Below are 25,673 nucleotides of genomic sequence, written 5' to 3'. Positions count from 1 at the left end.
GGTTGAAACGGGGGATTTGGCAAATGAAACACCCCAGACCCCATTGTTGGGGCACGATTGTGCCTCCGAGCGCCTCAGAAGGGCGCCTCAGCCAGCGGAGTCCCTCTGCTCTTGCCCTGCTGAGGGCTGAGCATCCACTTTCCCATGGAAGGATGGTTTCATTCCAAAGCCTCGCCGTCAGGAAGCACATGTTGCTGCTGCATTTACTGGGACCAATTCCTTCACAGCAGCCATTTGCACACTGCAGTGTATACACACACATCCTCAGCAGCAGACAGGAGACTTTCTGTTCCTGGAAGCATTTGTGTGGAGAGGCAATTTATTTCTCATGTCTTTTCCTGGCCACAGCAGGTTGTGGTGGCTTTTTGCCCTATCACTGCTGAGGAGAGCTGCAGGCACGGATGAGGACAAAGCCAGGACAACAGAAAACTTATTTACATTGATGGATGCAACAACAGAATTGCACTTACTTTAGGCAGGACAAACCAGTTCATCATCCTGCCTTTTATCAGTGGCAGCATGCCTGCCAGAGCTCTTGCTCCTGGGATGATAGCACCAGGGGCAGCTGCTCTGCCCTGCAGCTGATGCCCTCCTGCCCTAGCACTAAATATCATCCATTATAAAAGCTTCTCCAGTTCTTCCAAGTGCCCTTTGCCATTTCAGGTGTTCTCCTGAAACCCACTTTGGAACCGCCCATGGCAAAAAGCAGGCACCAAAGGTTGGGGAGCAGGAAGTCGCTGTGGAGGTGGGCAGGAGCTGGGTGTGTAGATGTTATCCAGCCCCAGTGCTGTCCTGCATGCCGGGGCTGTTGAGAACCAACACAGGAGGAGATGCTGGTCAGGAGGTTAGGTGTCACTAAGGTGCCTTCATACAGAGTGAGTGATACGAAGCAAGGTCCATCAGCACAGCCTGCCCTCAGGCATGGCTGATCCCAGGTCATGGTCCGGATTGCTGACATAGAGGACTGCTGGAAATGCTCTGCTGGGACAAGGGCTGTGTTCAGCCATGAAGATGGCATCTCGTGAAACAGGCTCACTGCTGTGTCAAAGGCCCCTGTGTCCCAGCACAGGGGCTGCCACAGAGGAGCAGCACTGACTGCAGCAATCCAGCACTGCTTGGTCCCAGTTCCCAGGAAAGCTGCTGGTCTCCACGGAAAACTGACTTTCCATCAGGAATAGGGCATGGCTAAGCCCAGCACTGAACACCACCATCCCAGTGTTCTTTCCTCTCCAGGTCCCTGCTTTGCCTGTGGCCATCCTCTGGGATGAGGAAGCTCTGCCAAGCACAGCCCCCTGCAAGGCCTGTCCTGCCTGTTCCCCCCATCTCCTCCCTGCTCTGGGCTGGCACCTGCAGCCCCCATAGATGGGAGACCCCAGAAGTGCCAACGCTGAGCCCTGGCTCCTGCCCTGCGCCGGCACAGGCTGGGAATGGAGGCTGAAAATAAAAAGAGCTTCGGAAAAGAATGCATGGATTATTTCAAGCCTGGAACAACCTGCTCACACTGAGGGAGGGAAGAAGCCAATCTGTTTAGTTTATCTAAGGGAAAGTTAGGAGGGAACTTAGATGCATCTATAAATACCTACATGTTGGGAACATTTCTGATTGCCACAGTTCTTTATCCTAGCAAACAAAGACAGCAAAATTTCCTGAGGCTGGGAGGTAAAGCAAGAGACTCCAGCAGCAAAGTGCAGGTTTTTGATGGGAAGGGTAAATACCCATTAGGCCAGCTAGGCTGGAGACACAGCACAGCCCCCATCACATGAAACCTGAACAATAAAGCAAGGTGGCTACTGCTAAAGGAAACATAGCAGATCAGCCAGACGTTTGGGGCTGGAGGCAAGAGGCGCCTTCCTCCACAGCCTGGGACACTTAGGAAGAAAATCCCGTACAATCCAACTGTTCCCAAACCCTCAGGCTTGCAGCCCTAGTGGCTTTTGCCCTGTGACCCCCCCATCCACAGTCGTGGGTCCCTCCCACTGCTGAATGGAGACTCATCCTCCTGTCGTGCTCAGAAAGCCACCACCTCCCCGCCCTTCCAAACCAGTAAAGATTTGGGGAATGTTTGAAAACAGAGAGAGAAGCAAGAAGATAAGGAGAAATTAAACAGGAAGGGAAAACAAATGGGGCATTACCCATTTTATTGCAGTCCAGAGTAAGAAGGAGACATTTATAAAGGAGAGAAAAGCAGCAGTGCAATTTTTGTCTCTAAAATACTTCAGAAGAAGACTTTGATTTAGCAAACAGCATCATTTCAAACTATCCTAAGGCAAACATCATTTTCAGATCATCTTAAATCTGCAGTGAGCCCCATCCATCCATCCTGGCCACTTCACCCCTTCCCAAAAGGGCATTTTGCCCTTGCTCATCCCTAAAAGCCCCCTTAAATTCATATCCCAAATGATGCACTTGCACTAGGAGGAAGCTGAGATTTACGATACACATCCAAAGAAACAGCATTTCCAAGTCAATTAAGACAGCAGAGAAAAGCTCCTGGTAAGCTGAGGAATGGACCTGCCATTTCAGAGCTCAGAGAAAACAAATATGGAAATCTGCAGAGTGGGAGTGTGCCAGCGCTGGGGGCGAGAGGGATGGGGCTGGGAGGATTTCCAGCTCCACACAGCCTCTTTACTTCTGTGCCACAGCCCTCCGAGCCCTGAGGGCTGCCACTGGGCCATGGTAACTGCTAATGCAAGGGGATAATTAGAGGCATAGACTGGAGCTGAGGAACAATTCCTGCCCCAGAGGGTGCTCAGGCATCGGAACAGGCTGCCCAGGGCAGGGCTGCAGTCACCGTCCCTGCCAGTGTTCACACCCCGTGGAGACGAGGCCTCAGTGCCATGGGTTAGGGGTGGCCTTGGCAGGGCTGGGGTAAGGGTTGGACTGGAGGAGCTGAAAGGGCTTTTCCAGCCCGTTTGATTGGTGCCTCCGTGGTTTCAGGGTTACCCACCCCTTCCCCAGCCTGAGCAGCGCCAGAGCAGCCCTGAGGCAGCACTGCCCGGCCACGGGGGGAGCCGCCTCCCGGCAGGGTCCCGCGGTGCCAGGGGCGCACCGCGTCCCCTCAGCTGCCCCCCAGGCTGGCGGGGTGCGGCGCGGCGAGGGGCGCTCGGGGGCTCACCTGGGGCAGGGCGCTGCGGGAGCCGAGCACCAGGCTGCACACGCTGGCCGGCGCCGCCGTCCTCCGCGCCGTCACCTTCACCAGCCGCGGCGGCGTCCCCGGCGCGCTGCCCCCGGCTCCCGCGGGGAGCCTCCGCTCGCCGCCCTGGAACGACACAGGGGGTGCGTGCAGACAGAGCGGGGCAGGGCAGCCCCCCCCGGCCCTGCCCACCGCTGCTGGAAGGGCCCAAAGGAGCTGCCCCCCACGCGAAGGGATCGCGCTGCCGTCAGAGAGCATCCTGCCAGCCGGCGAGCCTGCCCCAGCACCGGCCCCGGGGCAGCGGGCTCACTGCAGGCTGGGTTTGCTCAGGCACCTCCTGCACTGACTGTGGGCGCTTTTGTCCTCCCTGTTCTTGACCACCAAACTTCCTTGGAGTCTCCTTAGGAGCAGAGCTCAGCTCCAATGTCCCCGTGTGCCACTCAGATCTGCTCTCCCCGCAGGCATATGGTGGGAAGCCAGTTCAGTCCCCGAGGCAGAAACCTGGTGTTTGTCTTGTAGGTTTATGTCACTTAATCTTTCAATTTCTGCACCAATGTCCCTGCATCCCCAGTTGAGGGGGATCCCACAGCATCCCTTGGCAGGGCATGCAGCAGCAAGACGGGGACGGGAAAAGGGTCTGCAAAGACACAAGGCAATTTCGTTTACCTTGGTGCCTTTGAGGTAAGTGAGACCTCACTTCTCACCTCCTGCCTCCCCACCTGGTGCCGTACCTTTTAAAAGGCCGTTGAAAATTAAAGAGAAGGCGGAGAACAGGGACAGGAGTTATCTGAGAGCTGGGGAAAATCCTGAAAAGGGAAACTTAAAAGACTCAACCTGCTGTATTTATCAAAAGCAGCCCGCGAGGCGGCTGGATCAGAGAGCCCCAATGCCTCTGCAGGAGACAGCGTCAGATGGGAGCAGCTAATCCAGCTGCAGCAGCAGGACAGGATCCAGCGCTGGAGCTGGAGCTGTGTGCATCAGGAGCAATTCAATTAACACTTGTGAACCAGAAAACGTGCCTCCTTAATGAGACAAGCTGCGGCACAGGAGGTGTGGGAGCACCTGGGTGCGAGCTGCGGTGGCAGCAGCTCCTGTGTCCCTCTGTCTCCTGCTGGGCAGGAGGGAGCAGGGTCTGGCCCTGCAGCATCGCACCGGAGCAGCTCTTACCGCGGGTGAGTGCTGGGGCTCTGCGGGCTGGATGGTGGAGCCGGCCCCATGCTGCTGCCGGGCAGTGCCCTGGTGTGTGTCCGGGCTGGGGGGCTGCAGGGGCGCGGAGCGCAGCGTGAAGTCATAGAACTCATGGATATCTGCAAAAGAGCACAGAAACATCCCCAGGGCTGGTCCTGAGCACCCACTGCACCACTGGCACCCGCTCTGCCGCTGGAGCATCCTGAGTCTGAGCTCCCTGTGAGGGGATGGAGTGGGACAAGGCTCTGCTGGCTCCTCACCCACTATATCCCCTCTGTGAGGCAAGGGGTGCAGGGGGGTGCCTGGCTCAGCTGCGGTGCCCCATAGCTCTGGAAGGCACAGGCGGCGACCACACAGGCCACAGCGACTAAAACCAAACCCTGCTCAGCAGCAGAGCCACAAACTGGTTTGTGCTGGAAGGGACCTTAAAGCTTATCCAGTTCCAACCCCTGCCACAGGGGCAAACACCCAGCACCTGGCCAGGGGACAGTGTAAAGGCAAAAGGGAGGAAAGCCGGGTGGGCCGCAGGGCAAGTCAGGGTGCTGAAGACAAGGAGGCATTCACCTGCATCCAAATGAAAACCAGGAAGGGTGGTAACTGCTGCCAGGTTAAAGGTAAAGCTCCAAGAGGTCGGCCAGGAGAGTCTGTAAATGCCTTGCAGAAGGTACAACAGAGTAATAAATCCCTTCAAGCGCCCAGGAAACAGGAAGCCTGGCAAAGGCAGCAGAGCCCCAAAGTCACGGCAGCAGGGAAAACCCTTGGAGCAGGGAAAGCTGCAGCAGGAGCTGGAGCCCACTTGCTGTACCTGGAGGAGGCTGGAGGGACCCTCTCCTGGAGCCACCCCAAGGGCCCAGTGGGGGGGTCTCAGCACTGCGGGACCGTGGCCATTGCCCTGGTGCTCCCTGGGACCACACCAGCCCGTTGGTGTGTAACTGCTCACCACTGCAGGGGGATAAATGCCCGCTTTATAGGGGGTTCGAGAGGAAACCTGGGGAGCGCTGGGCAGCGTGAGCAGGGACATGCTGAGCGCTGCCAGGGGCTGTTTCCCAGGGAAGCTTCTACAAAGCAGGATCGACCCCTCCAGATGCAGGTCCCCATTCTCCCCTTGTGCTGAACAACGTGCCCATGCACTGCAGCAGCACATCCCTGCGCTGACGGGAGGGGAGCAGCATCGGCCCCCATCGCACAGCTCCTGGGGACATCCCAGCTGCAGGGACAAAGCTGCTGTGCATGCCCAGGGAGCGCCGCGCTGCCGCCCTCACGCAGCACCGCTGCCAGGCTCGGTCCTGTGTGCCGGGGAACCCGGGGCCGCCGGTGCTGACAGGAGCCCCCAGATCTGCCCCGGGGCAGCTCCCGACCCCCCCATCAGATCAGACACGAGGTCACGGCCAGCAGCCGTGGCGCAGCCACACAAACGGGGCTTTGTTTTTGTGCAAACCCCTCTGGTTACGAAAATAGCCATTGCGTAACGGGCTAGCGGGAGCTCCTGGCTGCGTGGATTACCCTTGGAACGCAGGGAACGTCGCAGGAATGAAAACAGGATTTGAACAGCCCCGTCGTGGGGGTGCAGGGCTGCCAGCGTCCCTGTTTGCCACCCATCTGCGGCAGGAACACAGCCTCGGGCAGCCAAGCTGGCAAGGAGCCTACGGAGCAGGAAGCTTGTGCTCCCAGGCAGCCACTTCCCACCTCCGACACTCTCAGCCCGTTTTAGGTGCTTGCCAGGAGAGGGAATCGTTGCTGGGAGGAGCTTCAGGACTGGGGGTGAGGTTCAGGGTACGGCTGTGACCTGAGGGCATTTTAGGACACGTGCAAGTGGCATGAACAATAAATAGAATTTCCTTCGCTTCTGGTGGGCATCACAAGTTGCAGCCACGTCTGCCCCACCTGTGCACTCTGAGAGCAGCACCACCTGGAAAACCTCAGGAAGGGAACACTGGCACCTAAAGATGAAGCTGTGCTGTCCTAACCCCCAGGTTCTGTTCCATGACTGCCGGTCTGCTCTGGAGCGAACAAGGAAGAGTAACCAAGATTCAGAGAGATCAGAATCTGTGCAACAGCTTCCTCCTGGGGTCAAACAAATGTCATTACATATTTCAGTGGCACCAGCGTCTGAGGGCTGCTGCAGCACCCTCGAGCCGGCAGCACCCTTGTGCCAGCAGCACCCTCATGACAGCAGCACCCTCGAGCCAGCAGCACCCTCATGACAGCAGCACATGCACCCACCTTCAGAAAATGACATTTCCTACCCAGTGTTGCGCTGTCATCAGCTCTGTCACCACATTCACCCCAAGCACAGCCTCCAGCCTCGCACCAGCCCCATGCTGCCAGGGGAGGATTGAAAGCCACAGCAGAGCTTTTGAGCAAGCTCCTGGTTTCCATCCTTGGCTATTGGTTAATTTGCGGGAGGAGCCATCCTCAGGGCCCAGAATCCTTCAGGTGACTCCAGTTTCCCACCCCGACTCCTGCAGCAGCTGCTGAAGCCATGAGCAGGGATCCCAGCAGCACCGGCCCTGGCAGCAGCCGCCTCTCCTCCAGCCTCTGCAGCAGCAGGGCTCTGCGTGAGGAACCCTTCTGGGGGTCACAGGAGCCACAGGGAGGGGGGGAGCCCGAGCAGCTGACAGGAGCTCGGGGGGTCTGCGCCAGCCCCTGCTCGGGCATGGGATGGGAGCACAGCCCCAGAGGGCTCCCAGGGGAGCGCTGCCCTTCGGGCTGCTGGCAGCACGCAGGCCCTGCCCAGCTGCACAGGGCACAACGGCCTCTTTCAGCCCTGGTTCTGGGAAGGAAAGGTCAGGGGGCTGGGTGTGAGCCCCATCAGCAGCACTGGAGGAGGCCGAGCATCTCTCTATGGGGCAGAGGGGAAGCAGGACAGGGACCACCCAGCCCAGCTGCAGCATCCCCAGCCCCTGCTCCTCGAGCCCTTGCAGGGCTGCTCCCTGCAAGTCACGCGCTTGGCTCCATGGCCTGGGACGCAAGAGAGGCGCCAGGAGGAGGGAGCAGCACAGCCCATTTCCCTCTGCACCGCCAAGGAATTTCTTTTGTGCGGAGCTGGGGCTGGCGCATTCCAGTGCGGAGCAGCTCCTGCAGCGCAGCCATCGCCGCTGCGCCGAGCCGCCCGGGCAGGATCAGTGCACCCCGGCACAGGGGCAGCTCCGGGGACAGGGTGGTGGTGGTCACCAGGGTTCAAGGGTCTGGGCTGTGCTCAGAGGAGCCTGGCAGGAAACAGTGAACAGTCATGGATACAGCCATGAACATGTCCACAGCCATGGATACATCCAGCCCTGGGCACCACACAGGCTTTATCTGAACATCCCAGCAGATCCTTCCCTGGAGGTGGGCAAACTGGGGCTTCTACAGTCCACAATTCAGCTTGTTCTGAACGAAAAACCCCATGGAAAACCATCTCTATCCCTGGCATTTTCCACATAGGTTAACTTGGAAAACCCTATGATTGGCACTTCTGGTGGCTCTACTATGGCATGATGCACTTTAGTGCTCAAACACAAGCCAGCCAACATGTCTCAGGAGAGCATTACCTGCAGGAGCATACGATCTGGGGACGGGGTTGTACCATGCTCATGCATTTGTGTTTCCCGGGGGTGGAAAAAAGGCAGCCCCATGTTCGTAGCATCACAGAATCCCAGCCTGGTTTGGACTGAAAGGGACCTTAAAGCTCATCCAGCTCCAACCCCTGCCACGGGCAGGGACCCCTTCCACCAGAACAGGCTGTGGGCTGAGCCCTCTCCAGAGCCAGAAGCATCCGGCACAGTGCGGGGCAGCAAGAGGGAGGCCCTGCACTGGGACACGGACCCGCGGCTCTGCTGCAAATCCTCCCACAAACAAGCTCCAAACCAGCCCCGTGGCCCTGGGCACAGGTCACAGACACAGCAGCTCTGCCAACAGGGGGAAAGCAAATCAGACAGAAACGCTCCACATCCTCCCAGAGCTGTCACTGCGGGGCTGCACCGTGGACACCAAGAGACCCCGCTGTGCGCGGGCACAGGGACCACGTGCAGCCAGCACAGCGTCACCCGTGTCCACGCAGGGACAGAGGAATTCACAAACCCACGCTCCGGGGGGGGCAGGAGCAATTAATGCAAACTCCTCGTTAGGTAAACACAGCCGGAGGAAGGGAACTCATATCCTGTTCACCCAGTCGAGAAGGGCACCAGCAACCCAGCGGCACTCCCTCGCACAGCGCCGCTGCGACACCAGGACACACGGCTGGAGAGTGGGAAACCAGCGCAGCAGGCGTGTGCTGCCTGGCGTGTGTGAGGATGTGCTCTCTGCAGACACACACGCCCTCCACAACACTTCTGCACTAACAGGCACAGCCACACTCAAACCAGCATTTTCTGGTGCCCAGCCCCAGGATGAGCCTTGCTGTCAAGGGTTTCTTGTGTGGAATGGAACCACTTGCACTGTGTGTTACTCCCAAATGCCTGCGGGTCTAAGTGCAGGAAAGACCAGGATACCCCAAAAGGAGCTGGGTGCGTGTGGGTTCTCTCTCAAAGACAGACAAATTTAGTTTCCCTCCGGGCTGGCAGGTTGTGATGGGGTTGAGGGCTGCAGAGAGGAGCAAGGCCCCGTCGTGGGGTGTCCTTGGTATGGCAGCAGAGCTGGAAGCCCGCGGTGGCTGTGGATACACCATGCCTGCGATGCACAGAGAGTGCTCACAGCATTGCAGCACCCTTTAGTGGGTGCTGCGTAGATCAGGCACTGCCCGGTAGCATCCTTCAGTGGGTGGTGGTTAGATGAGGCATGGCCTGAAGAAGGCTTTACTTTTTGTCCACAACCACCTGACTGCAGCCCTGACCCGGGTATCTCCTGCCCATGCTCTGGAGGGGAAGGACAGCCCAGCTCCCCAGCGTTACAGGCACCCCTGTGTTTGCACTCAGCCTGGTCAGAGACAGGCCCCTATGCAGGATCTGACCACAAAGCCCCAGGGACTGCAAGGTAGGGCCTTACCCAGCAGAGCCTGGAAGAGTTCGCTTTGGAAGATGTGCGAGACTTTTCCAATGGAGGCTTTTAGCTCCTGCTCCTCCGGGGACCGCAGGGTGCTTTGGTATCTGCTCAGGATTTCCACTGCCCGTTCAGTGTCTGCAGAGAAACACAAGGGTAACAAGGCTTTAACGCTGGAGGATGGATGGACAGACATCAGCAGGGAAGGCTCTAGTGCAGCCCTGGAGCAGCGCAAAGGGGCTCACCTAGACAGTGCCTCAAGCTATCTTCCAGCTCTGGGCTTTTAAGAGCCAGACAACCACAAAACCACCTCCTTACACTTCCCTACAAGAGCAAATCCTGCTGTGAGGTGTGAGGGCTGTGGCAGGGCTGGGCAGGGACAGAAGGGGGATGGTTCTGCCTGCTAGCCTCTCTCAACCCTGACAATCAGGGGCTAAACCCATCTTGATTCATCTCCAAACCCTGTGGCTCTGGGCAGCCGCCGTTCCTCAGCCACCTCCCAGGCAGAGAAGCTGATCAGGAGCTGGACATGTCCCAGTTACACAGGGCTATGAACACTACCAATTGCAGTCTGCGGGGCCAGATGGCTGCAGCAAAGCTGAGCACAGCCCCCTGATGTAGCACAAGATCTTGCAAGCAGCTCAGCTATAGGAGTGGCAAAACTTGGGTTCCTGGAGGGTGTAAGGTAAGAACTGCTCTATGCAGGAAGCAGCCTTGGGGCAGCAGGAGACACAGGGGAAGGAACACGATGCCTCGATGTCAGGGAAGGAGGAATGCTGGCCAGGAAGGGAACTGGGGGCTGCCATGAAGCCGTGCTTTCATTAAAGCCTGGGCTCACCACAGCTACGAGACAACCTCGGACCCAACCGAGTGGAGCTGAGATCAGTCTGTGGCAGGACACCCCGATGCTCCTCTGGGCAGATGCCTGGAGCTGCCAGCCCAGCTCCAGATGTTACCCATGTCCCGGGTGGCTGGGAGCTCCCATGGACCTTGAGCCTGTTCCAGCCCTATCAGTGCCTATTTCCCTTTGTCACCCAGGCAGCCTCCAGACAAAGAGCGTCTGTGTGAGGAGGCGCGGGAGCTGTCCCACCATTGCTGGGGACTCATCTTTTAACCCAGGAACTCATGCAGAAAAGGTGACCCTGCTCATCCCAATGCTCCCAGCAGGGAATTCAGGTCACCAAACAAGGGGCCTGTGTCTGCTGCGGTGTGTGTGACCTGCTGTCCCAGCTCCCACAGCCAGCTTCCCACCCAGCTCCGGCTTGGCCTGTAGGGGAAGCGCGTCCTGTCTGGAACACTGGCCCACATGGGCTCATCATGGGAGCAGAACAGAGAAAGGAGCCTGGGGAAGTGGGAATAGCTCCATGCTGGCTCCAGGAAAAGCAGGGACTTGCCCAGGCTCCAGGTTTATTGGGTTTTACGGACATCTGAGCCCTGTGCTTCCACTAAGGGCTTCCTTCCCTGCAAGATCAGGCAACGTCTTCAGCCGCTGCCCAGCATCCCCTGAGCAGGATTGAGTCATCTTCGCCGGGTCACTCCGGTCCTTATCAGCAGAAGCTAAAGGAGCAGGTGGAGTTCCAGGGCCACCACAGCAGGACACGCACACTGCAAACCTGGTGTGAACATCCCAGCCCAAGCTGCACACAACGAGCAGCCTGGCCACCAGCCCCGGGGACAGGCGCCTGGAGCACTGAGCACCGGCCCTGGACCACCGAACCCAGGGACTGGCCTGCAGGAGGGGAGAGAGCCCAGAGGACCCCTCCTCAGCACCCGAACAGCCTCCGGTGTCCAGGGCGCACCTCGCCGCGCCTCAAGGTGCAAACCCCACTTTGAGGAGACCCTTCCTGGGGGCCCACCCCCAACCTGCCCTCCCCGCAGCACCCAAGCGCAGCACCCCCCGTGCCGCACCCCCCGGGGAGCGCATGGAGCCGGGGCGCCCGGTGCTCGGCTCCCAGCGCCCGGGCGCAGCGCTGAGGGCAGGCCGGGAGCGCGGGGCTCGGCCCGGGCAGGGCAGCACCTGTTGAGCGCGGCGGGCAGGGCGCTCCTTACCTTCCCTGCGGATCATCGCTCCGCCGTGCCCAGCGGCCGCTCCGCTCCGCGCCAGCCCCCGAGGAGCCGCCGCCGCCCGCCCCTCCCCGCCCCGCCCCGGGGGGACCGCCCGAGGAGCCGCCCCCCGCCGGCACCGCCCCGGGAGCGCCGGCACCGAGCGCGCCCCCGCCGCCGGACACAGCCGCTCTTCACCGCACGGCACCGCACCCGCACCGCTCCGCGCCCGGCGGCTCCGCCCGGCGGTCTCCGCTCGGCCTCCCGGCCTCGGCAGGGCCCGGCCCGGTTCCCCCGGCTGTCACTAGGTGGCACGGGCGTGCCGCGGATCGCCGCCTGCGCCCGGTGCCGTCGGGGCCAGGCGGGGCGCGGGGGGCAGTTACCGGAGGAGTCACCCCGCGGGCGCTGGCTGGCACTTGGCCGGTTTATTGACATAAATACAAACAACTAAAACTGACCCGACCCCTTCCCAAGCTCCAGGCCCTGCTGCATCCTGAGCCCCACCACTCCCCTCCCTGCCCATCCCCGCAGCCTTGGGGCAACAGGACCGTGACTGTGGTCCTGCCACCCCAGCCGCCACCAGCCCCAGCCTCTGCTCCCTTCCCCACACAGCAACAGGCACCAAGTGCTGTATGGGCTGCCAACACCCTGGTGTGCACACATGAAGCCAGCAGCAGCAGCAGGGGCAGAACCTGTGTGCAGCACAAGGGTGTGCAGGGCTCAGCTCCCCTGCAGCCAGTGAAAAAACGCCCCCAACCCCCCTGTCCCATTCCTCAAGCTAAGGGGCAGGGCAGGCCCCAGGAGCAGCACTTCAAACAAGGTTTCCCACCCCTGGCTGCAGAGTTAGCATCATGGAACGGTTCGCGTTGGAAGGACCCTCAAAGCTCATTTAGTCCAACCCCCTGCAATGAGCAGGGACACGTTCAACCAGATCACGTTGCCCAGAACCACATCCAGCCTGGCCTGGAATGTCTCCAGGGATGGGGCATCCACCACCTCTGCAGAGCTGCTGATGACAGGCAGAGCCTGCCCTTCCCCTGCACCAAACAGTGACCCAAACCCCCACCAAAGGCCAGGGCAGAGGTCTCAGCCCTAGCACCACTGAATGAGTGCTCAGCCCCCAGGTGCAAGCCAGCCCCAGCAAACCCCTGCAAAGACTCCAGTTCCTCCCTGCCCGTGGGAACTGGGGACCCATTTCCAGGCCTTTTCAGCTGAGGGCAGTTGTGCACCATGAAAGGAGCCAGGAAGGCTACAGGGGATGGGAGCCTCAGGAAGGAGACTCGAAGCTGGCCTGAGGGATGCTCCCTCCTGCAGCGGTGCAGGGCTCTGGCTGCCCTCCACCGCAGCAGCCCGGAGGGATCACTCCTGCATCAAGCTGTTGATCTTTGTGAGCAGCACGTCTGTCTCGGACTCTGGGGAGATGAAGAGAAAATAAACTGTCATCCTGGGCACCATCCCGCAGCCCCAGGCAAAGCAGCCTGAAAAGCAGGTTTGAGGAGTCCCGGGGAATGTGGGATTCCCCAGTGCTGCCCCAGAGGTCTGTTTGCTGAGGGCAGGACTCCCTGGGCTGGGATTCCCTTCCCTCCCCTGGCCATCCCAAACCACTCTGTCACGTTCAGCTGGAGAAAGCTGCCTGCCCGGGAGGCACAGCCGGGCTGGGAGGGAGGGAGGGCGGGCTGCTCACATTCCTGCACACTCACCCGCCGGCCGTCTTCTCTGTGAGCATTTCCTAGGAGATGGAATAGGACCGATGTTAGCATGTCAGGCTGGCCTCCCCGCCCATCCTCCAAGCTCCCAGATGGAGACTGTGGGGCCCCCCAGGACAAAAGAGTTCCACTAGAATAAGCTCTCTGTGTCTGCAGCACTGCTAAAGGAGCAGGGCCAAGGTCTCCCAGCCTCCTCCCACCCAGCCCTGGGGTGCAGAGCATTCACTAAACGTGAACTAAGGCATCCAGTGGCTTGAGGAAGGGTCGGGCCAGAGTTTTAGCTGCAGCCTGGTGGTAAAAGCTGCCTCCACACTGCTCTCTCACTTATCCAGACAGGAGAAGCCCCCCCCAGGATCTCAGTTCAGAGAGGGGTGGCAGCAGCTACAACCATGTTTGAGTGTGTACCACCCACCCGGAGCACGCTACAGCCTCCCCCAACAAGGCTGCCCGTGCAAGGGGGGAAAGGAATCCAACGTACTTGAGCAAGAAGAAGGCCCAGAGGATGGTGAGGAAGGAAGCGCAGTCCACAACAACCCAGATCATGAGGTACGTGCTGCTGGGCTGCAAGGAAACGAGACAAGCCATAAGCCCCAGCCAGGGGTGGTGTGCCAGCATCCCTTCTGCTCCGTGCCAGCACAGGACTGAGCAAAACCCATCCTGCAGGCAGCTGGCTGCCCAGAGCTGGGGCAGAAAAGGGACCCAGATGCCTGAGGCACAGGGCTATGGGGCATGGTGAAGGATGGAGGGGTCACTTACAAGCAGCCAGATGGGGCGTTTCATCTCCTTCAGCACCTGGCAGGCGTTGGTGGTGACAGAGCTCACCCCAGAGCACCACAGCACTGAGAAGAGCCAGGGCTGGTTCACCACATACAGGTTGACAGAGATGTTGTCCCGATGGTACTGCCTGCATAGGGATAGCCGCGGTCAGAGCAGCAGACAGCAAGGTGCCAGCACACTCAGTGTACAGCCAGAGAGGACTGTATATCTGGGATGTGATCCAGCATTTGCAGCCACATGGAACAACTGTCTGGAGAGCCAGACCCGGGGTGGATTTGCTGGCAAGGCAGAGGACTGCAGCCAGCTCCATCCCCTGCAACAGCCCTGCCTAATAAAGCATGCTTGTCGTAAGGCTGCAGCACGCATTCCCAGCACCTGGCCTGAGCTGGCCCCCACCTCTGCCAGCCCCTAGGACAGAGCTGGGAGAGTGTTCAGACCCTACAGCTCCTGGGCACAGAGCTCTCACCTGATCTCCTCAGAGCTCATGTCCTGGTAGGGCAGATTCACATGCAGCAGCGGCTCCTTCTCATCCTGGAGTCTCTTCCGTCCGTAAACTTGCTGAATGTCTGGGGCTTGCTGTTTGACCTGTTCCCGGAAGCCATCCGGCAGCCAGAGGACCTAGGCAAGAGCCAGAGAGCACATGCAGAGGAGAGGAGCTCCAGAGAGCTGGTTTAGGCACAAATGGCCTGCACAGACAGCTGCTCCCTGCCTGTCTCTATGCTCAGCTCCTCCATGAGGATCTCAGCCAGGCCAGTCTCCTAAGAGCTTGTCTCAGCCAAGACCCCACTGAGGGGAGGAAGCAGTTCCAGCCTAAGAAAGCTGCAGCAGTTATGTCCTTTCTGGGTCCTTGAATGGATCAAGCAGCACATCCTTTTGTCCCCAACTCTGCAGCAAAGGTGCATCTTGGACCAACACTACATCACAGCCTTTGCTGCATCCCCTCCAGCTATCCATTCCCCAAAAGCCAAGAAGGGAAAGCACCATTTGGGTGCTAACTCATCCCCTCAGGGCAGCACATCTCCTGTGCTGCAGAGGTTAGATGAAGTGCAAAGGCAACACAGGAGGTTGCTGCAGGAGTCCAAGAGCTGCAGGGAGAGGTGTGGCCCAGCGTGGTGAGTGGAAGCCTGAGCATTGTTTTCCTGCCCCTGCTGGCACTCTTGCTCCTCTCCCTAGACTGAGTCACTGTTTGCACGCCAGGGTGGCCAGTGCTGGGGAACCAGAGTATTTCAGGTATCTGAAGCTGTGGGCATTAACCCTCTGATTACTGGCAACTTCTCCCAGCTAGAAAATGCCATGGCCGGCCAGCACTCATCACATATGAGATGTGGGTATGGGGTGACAGGGGTGTTCAGTGACAGCAGGGCTGTGGCCAGCTCACCTGCTGCAGTGGGATGCCTGACTCTAAGATCACTTCCAGGGTGGCATTGACGAAGCTCTGGTAGTCACTGTGGTTCTCGGGCCGGAGGTCGAACATGATGGAGAGGTTGCTCTGCTTGGTTGCCTGCAGCACCTCCTTCAGGGATGGGATCCTCTGTTTAGTCGCCCAGGAGCGATCGCCAGCAGAGAGACTCTGCACGGTGGGAAACGGCCTCCGCTGCAAGGGCGAGAGTCAGTCACGGGCAGCCCCACCACAAGCTTTCACCTCCCAGACTGGTGCCCATCCCAGGCTCTCAGTTCCCCACCCTGGCCTGTCCACATGCAGACAGGCACAGGGATGCTTCCCTGCACATCCATGGGGCACCTCTACCCTTTTCCCCACTAACAGCACACTTCAAGCAGCTCAGCAGTTGGTTAGTCACCTTTTGGGAAGAGCTTTGCTCCAGCTGCCTCCAAGCCCAGGCAGGCTGTGCAGCACGGAGCAAACACGAGACATCCCCCCTCAAACCAGTCTCCTCTGTGACTCAGCTGAGGAGTCAGAACAAACCCCAGCTTGGGGCAGAACCGCACCCAGAGGATTAGTGCAGGCATGGAAGTGCTTCTGCACCGTGTCCAGGTGTCTGCCAGGACCAGTGCTCCTGCTCCAGCCACCCCAGGAGCATCCTGACCTCCAGGAACCAGCTGCCCGCATCCAGCTGCTGCAGGTCTGTCCAGTTGAAGGCGGTGCTGTTCAGGGCAGCCCTCTCAGGGAACACATCCTGCACGTTGGTGGTCCTGGTGAGCTCCTCGTCATGCATGAGGAATGGGACCCCGTCAGCACTGGCAAAGGAGCAAAGAGGGAAGCTCTGTGCTGCAAGCTGTTTTCTCCTGTCCCTGCCCTGGCATTTCTGCCCCCTCCCAAGCTACCCTGCTATGGTAACCCCCACCCTTATGCCTACTTGTGGTCCTCTACACAAAAAGGTGAGTGTCTGGAAGGTACAGAGCACCTAGAGACCAAGCCAGGAACCAAGTAATTCCTTGCTCACTGCAACAGCTCTCCCTGTAACAGGATTACATAAGATGAACTAGAGTCACAGTTTGTTTTCCAAGCTGTACCTCCCTACTAATGCCCTGGAAGACAACCTGCATGGGAAGGACAGAAACCCAGGACCTCTCCCAGATCATTGGGACATCAAGTTGGAGCCAGTCCCATCCTGGCAAGGTGGGAATGGCAGAGCCCTTTGAACAGGGCTGCTCCAGATACAGGCTGTACCAGACCTCCAGGCGTATTCTGGAACACCCCACATGAGAGGTGACATCCCAGCATACACAGGCCCCTTCCTCCCTTTGAGCCCCTGCTGCCTCTTTACCTCACCATGATGTCTGTCTCAAAGACTTGCACATTGCAGTCCACCGCCTTCTGCAGTGACATGAGGGTGTTTTCGGGGGCCAGCTGGAAAAGGAATGGTAGAAATAATGTTAGTGCAGAGGCCAGGGGCAGGAAGGGGAAGGATGCAGGCACTTGCTCCGTCTGGATGCATCCAGCAGCTTGCCTGGACTCTAGAGCAGCCACAATGAGACACGGAGGATGGAAAAGGCTGGGTGCAGACAGCCAGAGCCTGCCTAGTCCCTGCTTCTCAGCCAACGCCACATAGCCAGGCTTTCTGCTGAGGGTTGCTAGGTCCTGGTCCAGCAGCACTCAGCAAACAGCTCTGCCTTCCTCACCCCATGCTCATCCATCTCCAACTCTGTGCTGCCCCGGCTGGTGCGGGGACTCCAGCACTCAACCAGGCCTGCAGCAGCAAGGGTCTGATGCTGGTGTCCCCCGGCCAGGCAGAGCCTGGCTTTCACTGGCCCCATCCACCCTGCCCATGTGCCAGGATGCTGCCGGTGCTGGTCACTCACCATGGGTGCTCCTCGGTGGCCAACCAGGGCCGGCTTGGGGGGCAGCTGGTTCTCCTCCATGATGCAAGGGGAGGTGATCCCCAGGGGAGCCAGATACAGCACGATCATCACCATGCAATACAGAATCAGCAGAAACACCTTGAGACCTGCAGGCAGAGACAGAGAAGACAGAGGGGCGAGATGCAGAGGAAGTGTTTTGTGGCCTGTCAGGAATAAGCCAAGGTGGCTTCACCTGGCACTAACTTATGGTGCCCCTAGGTCAGGCATTGCATCCCCAGCCTCAGGAACACTGCAGATTTATTCCTGACCCACTACATGTCCTTGCATTCCAGCCCAGCACTTCTGCAGGACTCAGTCTGCCATCCATAGCCCTCCTTCAGCAAGGGCTGAAACCACCCCCAACACTGAGCAGGAGAAGCAGCAGCCAGAAGTAGGTGTTACTACCAGACTAAGAGCTGGGGACCTCTTCCCACTGCTCCTACGCTCTCTGTGCACCACTGTGCCACCAGTGCCTCTCAGCTGGGTGACAGGAAGCAGGGCAGCAGGTGAGGTGGGAGCTGGAGACCCTGGAAGGGACATTACCTGTCTTGCGGGTACGGTAGATGAAGCTGGCCAGGGGCCAGGCGAGGAGTGTCATTCCCCCCACAGTTCCAATGTGCAGGAAGGGACCTGTTGCCTGCAGAGGCAAAGGAGGGCGTCAGCCAGCAGCAGCCCAGCCCCTGTCCCCAAACCCCACATGCTCTAATGCCAGGGGTCTGCCACCGCTGCAAGAGCCATAGTGCCAGGGAGGGAATGGGCTCCTGGGGGGGATCTGAACAGAGTTCCCACTGATCCAGCCACCATTCCTCCCCCTGACTGCAGCGCTGCAGGCAGGACTACAAGAGCAGGAGCAGCGCCTTGCCTTGCCAGGCAGCAGAATCAAGGGCAGGGAGTTAATCCCCATGGCACAGAGCCATGCTGGGGGCTCCAGTCGCCACCCTTCAGCTCATCCCCACAGGCTGGGTACCGCGGGGGAGTCCCAGGTATCGGGGAGTGCACTCACCTGCAGGGAGGTACGGGCACTTCTCCACTCCTCCGCCCACTTTATTCCCAGCCCTGTGAAGGCTGCAGCCACCACCAGGGCAGTGAGGATCAGCAGGGTCTGTGGGGCATGGCACAGGGCAGTTAGAGGAGCACACAGCATCCTGCAGGCCAGCTCCTAGCTGAGCCCCTGCAAGTCCCGAGATCCCAATTCCCCCATTTGAGGAGCTCTGCACCCCATGCTCTGAGCAAGGGGAATATTCTCATCTGAAACAGATGGCTGGGTCACTAAGTCCAGGTGAGCGGAGACACACAGCCACCCTTTGGTGACACAGCAGCCGTATGCAGCCCCATAGGCTGGTCACAGCTCCCTGCACCCCCAGTCTCTCACCTTGTGCAGCCAGTGTAGCTTCAAGGGCTGTCCACAGAGCTGCAAGCACAGAGCAAGGACCTGTGAGAAGAGCAAGGAGATGTCAGGGCTGGGCTGTACCCCACACCTCAGCCCTTTAAGGGCACAGGACTCGGCCACAGGAGCTCTGCCCCCTTGACACAGGCAGAGGAGCTGGCCAAGGTCAGGCTGAGCCAGCTCCAGCTCTGGAAGCTGGGGGCTCCCCCATGGCAGCCAGCCCGTGCTCAGCCCAGCCCCATACCCCCACCAGTCCCAGTGCCACCAGTGGGGCTCACCAGAAGCACAGCGGAGTAGGTGATTAGCACAGCTGTGGCTATGAGCAAGACCAGGGACCAGTCCAGCCACAACTTCCTCTGCTTGAAGATGAACCTGTCAGCAAAGGGGACAGTCAGAGGAGCAGGGGTGGCATGGGGAGCAAGGCTGGACATGGGATCCTACTCACTCATTGAAGTTGTGGAAATCATTGAGGATGATGATGGCGAAGTACAGCCACACCAGTGTGAAGAGGAAGACGCAGAAGAGGAAAAGGAACCAGCTGCAGTCGCACTGAAAGCCAGAGATGACACCTATGCACACACCTCCAGGGCACCTAGCTGCCAGCTAGGTTCTGAGAGCCCTGGGGAGCACCCAGCCTGCAGCCACAGGGTGGCACAGCAGGCACCGGCTCACTGAGCTGCCCCATGGAGAGGGAACGGAGCTCCCCAGGAGCTGGACCCATGCTACAGGAAGATGGACCAGCATCTCCTACAGCAAGCAAAACAGCTGCCCATGCCAGGCTGGGGAGGACAGTCCCTGTGGCAGGACTGCCTCCTGCGCCGCGCAGCAGCCCCTGGGAGCAGGCTGGGACTTTGGACATGAGAAGGGGCGGGTTCTGCCCCCTTCCAGCTGGGTGACCTGTGGGCTGCAAGAGAAGGGTGCTGTGCCTCGGAGCTGTCACTGCAGTGGGGAACCTGCAGACTGCTCCTGTGTGCCCAGCCGGAGCCGGGCACAGCTTCAGGGTCTCTGTCCCCCAGCCCTGTGCTCTCGGGGAGGTGAGGGACACTAGGGGTGCTGAGTGGGGCACCCAGCAGCCCAGCCCAGCTCACACATTCCAGGCAAGACAGAACAAGCAGCGGCACAGCCGCTCCCATGGGAGTTGGAGACCTTGGAGAATCCCAGGCCTCACCCCTCCCCAGTTACAAATTGGCAGGGACACCCCCTGCCCGCACCCCACACCCAGCCCTGCAGCCGTGCCTCCCACGTGCCTCGGCGGGCTCTCGGCACCCCGGGACCTGCCCGCAGGGAGCACCATGCTCTGGGCACGTGTGAGCCCTGCGGCAGCGCGGGCACGGCCACTGCTCAGCATCACCGCTGTGCCCCTGCCGTCACCCAGCACAGCCGCCTCACCCCTCGCTGCTCCTGCACACCCAGGGTGCCAGGGAGCACCCCAGCTCTGCTGGGGCTCAGCCCTGTGCAGGACCAGTGGCAGTGGCGGAGCCCCCCCAGCCAGAGCTGCTCCCCACCCAGCAGCACTCTGATCCTCCCGCAGAGGGGCTGGCAAGCCCCAGCTCAGCATCACCACCACCACATGGTATCACCTTGGTGGTTCGCAGGCCCTTCCTCTTCTCCTTCTTGGCAGTGATCCACTGGCAGCTGTAGAGGCAGAGCAGGCACGTGGCGCAGGGCCGGCCGCAGCCGGGAGGGTCTGCCATAGCGCTGGGCTGTGCCAGGCAGAGGAATCCTGCGGGATGCACACAGGGCGTTGGCACAGACCTCCCAGCACACCACCCCTGCCCCTGGGGATGGGGCACTGCAGCACCCTGAGGCCAGGCACCCCGGGAAGCGCTGCCCCAGAGCCCCGTGGCATAGCGGGGCCGCTGGCTGTGTCCCCAGGCAAGGCACATTGCCAGGGACAGTGGGAGCACAGGGTTCAGGCCCAGCCTGTTCAGCAGGCTCCCTGGGACCCTTTGCTCAGCGAGCCTGAACAAGCCCGGCGCTGGCAGGAGCACAGCCTGTTCCCCAGCTGGAGTTCAGTGCTCCACCGGGAGCCAGGAGCACCACGCAGGCTCCAGGGGCTGTGGCCTTGCTGTCCAGCTCGACATAACCTTGCACCCAGGCTCCCCAGGAGCTGCAAGGACCACACAGCCCCATGCCACAGTCTGGGCCTCCCGCCCCTACCGGTACGTGTGACAACCTGGGAAGTCAGGATCATGGAATCGTTTGGGTTGGAAGGGACCTTAAAACTCAGGGAGCCCCACATAAGGTCTCTCTATCTAAACCCCATGTTTAATACCGCTTGCCCTACTTTGAAGCTGATGCCCCTCCTCATCCCAACCTCCCCAACAGGCCAGGCACCCACACAGCACTATCAATCACCCCACGGATTAAGCCAGACTCTCATTTCACTGTGACCACTGAGCCAGCCATGGGAGCCAGCTGACCACATCCTCTCAGTGCTGGGGACAAGGGTGTGCCCAGCACAGCCATGTCCCATCCCAGCCAGGGACATGGAGAAGGGGAGCAGAGCTAGCCCAGGCCCTCCCAGCCCCTGCCAGCTACACCAGAGTTGCCCTGTTGTACCCTGCCTCTGGCTAAGGTCAGCCTGGTCTCCTCCACAGCAGCACCCAGGGCAGCACCTCGCTCTCAAATACCACTAGTACACTGGTGTCCAGGGCTGGGGTGCAGAGATTCCTCTCTGAACCCACACAGAGCAGCAGTCACTGGGGCACGCACAGCCAGGTACCAGCCCAAGAGCTGGATCCCCCATCCCAGTCAGCTTCTGCAGAGGCGGAGGAGTTCTGGGGCTGCCAGCATAAGGTCCAGGCAGCCAAGGTGAGGGGATGGGGAGCAGCACAGCGGTGGCCACATCTGCTGCCCCCTCCATCTTCTAGGGACTAGATCAGCAGCTGTGACCTACTCAGTGATCCCACCGAAGAAGCCAGCCTTAATGCAAGCACTGGAAGCCCTGGGACTGGCAGTTTTCCTCCCTGATGCCCAGGGGCTCTGGCTGCCGTTTAATAACCCCGCTGTCACCAGCAGCAGAGGACACCGCTTCCACCTGGGCTCAGCCAGCATCCCTTGGGATTTGCCTTGTCCCGCTCTCAGTGCTCACACAGGCAGAGCAGGGAAACCCTGCCTGGCTTGGCTCCCACAGGGTACAAAGTACAGCAGGAGTGGCTGTAGGGACCAGCGGAACTTCAGCACTCAGCTGCTTCAAGAGGCTATTGCTGCCAGGACTGGAGTTTGACAGAGGGGTGGCGTGGGACTGGCCACAAACCTAGACCACGGTGCTGCCTGGAGGGTTCGGAGGAAAATGCCAACACTAGTCCCCAGTTCTGAGCGGAACTGCAGCAGCAGCAGCAGCAGCAGTTATTGCGTACCACTCCTGTACAGGGTGCAGGTCCTAACCAGAGCTAGGCTAAGCATGCAGCTGACCCTGCTCAGCTTCTGCTCTGGCCTCTGGCTCCAAGGGGTGCTGGGACTCTGTCAGGAGCATCCCCCCAAAACACCCCCCCCCGGCCCTAGCGTGGGGGCACAGCGGGCTTGCGGGGGTGACAAACCCGTTGCCGTAGCCACCGGCCCGGCAGCACGCACTCGCACCCCGCAGCGGCGCTGGCACAGCACTGCCAGAGCCCAAGGGCAAGACCCGCTTGCCCTGCGGAGCCGAGCCAGCCCCGGCCGGGCGGCACCGGGCAGGAGCTGATGCCGAGCCCCAGCGTGCCCTGGCCCCACGGGCAGAGCCGCGCGGTCAGAGCAGTGCCCTCGAGCCGCGCTCCCCCGGCCCAGACCCCCCCCTGCTCCCCCGGGACCAAAGTACCTGCGGCTGCTCCCGCGACGCTGCGCTCCCGCGGCCGCGGGGCCGGGCTCCGCGCTGGGCGGCCCCGCTCTGCTCACACCCGCCTGGGTGTGCTCGGGGCCCGCGAGGGGCCGGTCCCGCCCGCAGCGCCGCGCAGGGGCGGGCCCCGCGCCCGGGACAGAGGGGAAGGGGCCCGGGGGCAGCCCGAGCGCAGGGAAGGGGGGGGATGTCACGGGGGGACCTTCCCGTGCGTGCGGGGCAGGCTGGGGCAGGGACGTCCCGCACCGCGGCTGCACTCCCGGAGCACGGAGGGAAAAGTGGTTTCGTGCTAAGTGCTTCAGAGGCACCGCCACCGCGCTCCGCTAAGGCAGCAGATGAACGGCTCCGAGACAGGGGCCTGGAGGCACCTCTGCGGATGGACGGGACGATGCCTTCCATCTCCCTGGGGCTCAGCACTGCTGTGACCTACCAGGTCTCAACAGAGGCACAGCCCCTGGTGACCCAGCGTGCAGGATGGACGTGCCCATGTCACTGACATGCTCCATCATTTTTACAGTGAGGGTGGTAAAATCCTGGCACAGGTTGTCCAGAGAGGTGGTGGCTGCCCCATCCCTGGAGACATTGCAGGCCAGGCTGGATGTGGTTCTGAGCAACCTGGTCTGGTTGGAGATGTCCCTGCCCATTGCAGGGGTTGGACTGGATGAGCTTTGAAGGTCCCTTCTCACCCAAACCATTCTGTGATTCTGTCATTGCCTGGGATCTCCGGGGACTTCTGGGATCTGTCACTTACAAAGGAGCCAGGAAAGCTGATTGAGAGGGAGGTGACAGCACCTGCAGTGACGCAGCAACTGCCAGGCTAGGCAGAAGCTTCAGCCCTGGCAGCTGATCCTATTCCACACCAGTAACAACAGCTTTGGCACAAACCATGGAACAAGCTCCATGATTTGTGAGGACTTGTCGGCGCAGGGTCCTGAGCACTGCAGGATGGGGTGTGTAGTAACACCCATTACTCCACATGCAAGGAGTAAGCTGAAAGCGTTGCATGGGCCAGGAATGTTCCCAGGCCAAGCAAGCAGTCCCACAGCCCAAATTTCATCAGCAGTGAGCAGTTCACCTCCCACATCCATCTCTATGCTCTGCCAGCTCTGGCATGGACCAACGGCTGTGCCACAGGACAGAGCAGATTGGCAGGCAGGGGTCTTCCTAATGGGCCAGTGCCCCAGGAGAGGCCCCAGGATGCAGAGAGCCCATTTTACCAGATTAAAGGTGTTTAATGTTGGGGATAGGGCTGCAGGTGATAGTGAGGGGACCGAAGGACCACTTGAGCCAAGAAGGAGCTTAGGCGGTGGGGAGGGGGGAACTGGGCAATGACACCAAGACTGATCTGGGCAGGCTGGATCCATGGGCTGTGGGCAATGGGATGAGGTTGAACAAGGCAGTGCCGGGTCCTGCACTTGGGCCACAACAACCCCCTGCAACGCTCCAGGCTTGGGGAACAGCGGTTGGAAACTGCTCATGGGAAAGGAGCTGGGGGCGCTGATTGATGGAGCTGAACATGAGCAGCTTGTGCCCAGGCAGCCAGGAAGCCCCCAGTATCCTGGCCTGGATCAGCACCAGTGCGGCAGCAGGGCCGGGGCAGTGGTTGTGCCCCCGCACTGGGCACTGGTGAGGCCACACCTCAAATCCTGTGTGCAGCTCTGGGGACCTCACTGCAAGAGAGACCTTGAGGTTCTGGAGCGGGGCCAGAGAAGGGCACGGAGCTGGTGCAGGGCCTGGAGCACAGGGGTGATGGGGAAGAGCTGAGGGACCTGGGGGGTTCAGTGTGGAGAAGGCTCAGGGGGGACCTGATGGCTCCCTACAACTGCCTGACAGGAGGATGGAGCCAGGAGGGGCTGGGCTCTGCTGCCAAGGAACAAGGGATGGGACAAGAGGAAACGGCCTCAAGCTGCAGCAGGGCAGGTTTAGATGGAGCTGAGGAACAATTCCTGCCCCAGAGGGTGCTCAGGCATTGGAACAGGCTGCCCAGGGCAGGGCTGCAGTCACCGTCCCTGCAAGTGTTCACACCCCGTGGAGACGAGGCCTCAGTGCCATGGGTTAGGGGTGGCCTTGGCAGTGCTGGGAACGGTTGGACTGGAGGAGTTGAAAGGGCTTTTCCAAGCTGGTTGACTCTATGCTGAGGGGGGGTGCAGCAGAGCGGGTGAGCCCCTGACTTCAGCCCCGTGGGAGCCGCAGCACTTTATGCTCCCTGCTCTGCCCTATGGCAGAGGGCGGCCATGTTGAGGGAGGGCAGCAGCCCCGCGCGGGCGCTGAGGGCGCAGGAGCCACCTTGGGTACTGGCACGTGAAGCGGGAGAGCCGCCGCGGAGCCGCCAGGGGGCGCGCTGTGCCTGCGGCTGTGCCGCCCCGGCCGGACCCCGCTCCGGTACCGCCGCCCCTGGACGGGGCCCGGCCGCGGGAGCTGCCGGGGGGATCCCGCTCCCACAGCGGAGCCCTCGGCGGGTGCTGCCGGGGGGATCCCGCTCCCACAGCGGAGCCCTCGGCGGGAGCTGCCGGGGGGATCCCGCTCCCACAGCGGAGCCCTCGGCGGGAGCTGCCGGCGCCTCGGGGCGCTCGGGCAGTGCTGGTGCCGCGCGGGGCCGGTGGCGGCCCCCCGGTGACGTGCAGCTGGTGCTCGGGCAGAGAAGCCCGCAGCATTAACGGAGCTGAGCTGCGGGTGCCCCGGGACGAGGCGGACCCGCCTCCTGCCGCCTCCGTTCCAAGCGAGGAGCGGGTCCTGCCTGCCCCGGGCTGCTGCAGGGCAGGGATCCACCCAGAGGAACCAAACCTAGGGATGCTCCGTCCATTAGACTGCCATGTAACATGCGAGGGTTTGTGTTGGAAGGGACCTCAAAGCTCACCCAGTTCCAACCGCTGCCACGATGTAAGCCCCTGTTCAGTCACTCCTGTTTTCACTAGACTGCATGTAATCTACAAGAAATACAGCTTTAAAATTGACTGTTTCAGGGAATGTTTTCCCTTCATGTAATCTCCCATAGGACTCAAGGCCTGGGATGAAAGGGCAAGGTTTCTAAAACCATTATTTCACACTCTCTCAGCTTGCAATGGACAACAACAATGCAGTGTATCACTCCTCTGCTGTCAGCACTTCACATCCAGTGCACAGGCTGTGCTTCCATCCCAGCTAGTAGCTGACCTGCATACACTGATAGGTCAAGGCAAAGATTTCTCCATCAGGAATCTAAAGCTCTCCCCTTGCTGAAACGCTGCAGTAACCCAGAACTTGCTCCCTTTTGGAGCTGTCTTGTGTAGGCACATTAAGAAATTAAGTTGTTGGAAAGAGTTACCCCGAAGGTAAACCACCTGCTTAAGGGAGGGTGGATGGTCATGGCACCAGTCTCAATGG

General features: G+C 60.4%; 2 protein-coding genes across 3 annotated transcripts in view; both read right to left on the bottom strand.

Annotated features, from left to right (window-relative positions):
• The window catches only part of DLG3 (discs large MAGUK scaffold protein 3), a 70,903-nt gene extending 59,481 nt beyond the window's left edge, over positions 1 to 11,422 (bottom strand). The window contains exons 1-4 of one of the 2 annotated variants that reach the window (XM_061446312.1): positions 11,330 to 11,422; positions 9,287 to 9,418; positions 4,286 to 4,440; positions 3,116 to 3,259 (exon numbers count right to left, since the gene is read on the bottom strand). In XM_061446312.1, coding sequence (XP_061302296.1) covers positions 3,116 to 3,259; positions 4,286 to 4,440; positions 9,287 to 9,418; positions 11,330 to 11,345 — 447 coding nt within the window. In that variant the 5' untranslated portion in view covers positions 11,346 to 11,422. Of the gene's footprint in view, positions 1 to 3,115; positions 3,426 to 4,285; positions 4,441 to 9,286; positions 9,419 to 11,329 lie in introns of those variants that run through there. The other variant, XM_061446308.1, reaches the window with a different exon arrangement.
• A 443-nt stretch (positions 11,423 to 11,865) lies between these two features.
• GDPD2 (glycerophosphodiester phosphodiesterase domain containing 2) lies at positions 11,866 to 22,401 on the bottom strand. The gene is made up of 16 exons (XM_061446296.1): positions 22,293 to 22,401; positions 20,074 to 20,216; positions 18,939 to 19,042; positions 18,772 to 18,865; positions 18,479 to 18,538; positions 18,110 to 18,208; positions 17,650 to 17,743; positions 17,068 to 17,213; positions 16,533 to 16,615; positions 15,852 to 16,002; positions 15,185 to 15,400; positions 14,273 to 14,424; positions 13,786 to 13,933; positions 13,508 to 13,590; positions 13,024 to 13,052; positions 11,866 to 12,735 (listed from the first exon to the last, which is right to left on the bottom strand). The coding sequence occupies exons 2-16, from the start codon at positions 20,185 to 20,187 to the stop codon at positions 12,683 to 12,685; spliced, it is 1,626 nt and encodes a 541-aa protein (XP_061302280.1). The 5' UTR covers positions 20,188 to 20,216; positions 22,293 to 22,401; the 3' UTR covers positions 11,866 to 12,682.
• Positions 22,402 to 25,673: the final 3,272 nt, after the last annotated feature.

The sequence above is a fragment of the Pezoporus flaviventris genome, unplaced genomic scaffold (assembly GCF_033815535.1).
Source record: "Pezoporus flaviventris isolate CSIRO_AGI_PZ_B2104156 unplaced genomic scaffold, CSIRO_AGI_Pfla_v1 ptg000005l, whole genome shotgun sequence".
NCBI classification, from domain to species: domain Eukaryota; kingdom Metazoa; phylum Chordata; class Aves; order Psittaciformes; family Psittacidae; genus Pezoporus; species Pezoporus flaviventris.
The sequence above is the reverse complement of the archived record's forward strand: the minus strand, read 5'-3'. Positions and strand labels throughout refer to the sequence as shown.

Excerpts from the sequence above, each read along its gene's own strand:
- GDPD2 (XM_061446296.1), bottom strand. The coding sequence starts at position 20,187 with ATGGCAGACCCTCCCGGCTGCGGCCGGCCCTGCGCCACGTGCCTGCTC. Across the intron at positions 17,214-17,649 it reads CTACCGTACCCGCAAGACAG|GTCTCAAGGTGTTTCTGCTG; the intron begins GTAATGTCCCTT and ends CTCTGCCTGCAG. Across the intron at positions 16,616-17,067 it reads GCCACCGAGGAGCACCCATG|CTGGCCCCCGAAAACACCCT; the intron begins GTGAGTGACCAG and ends TTCCTTTTCCAG.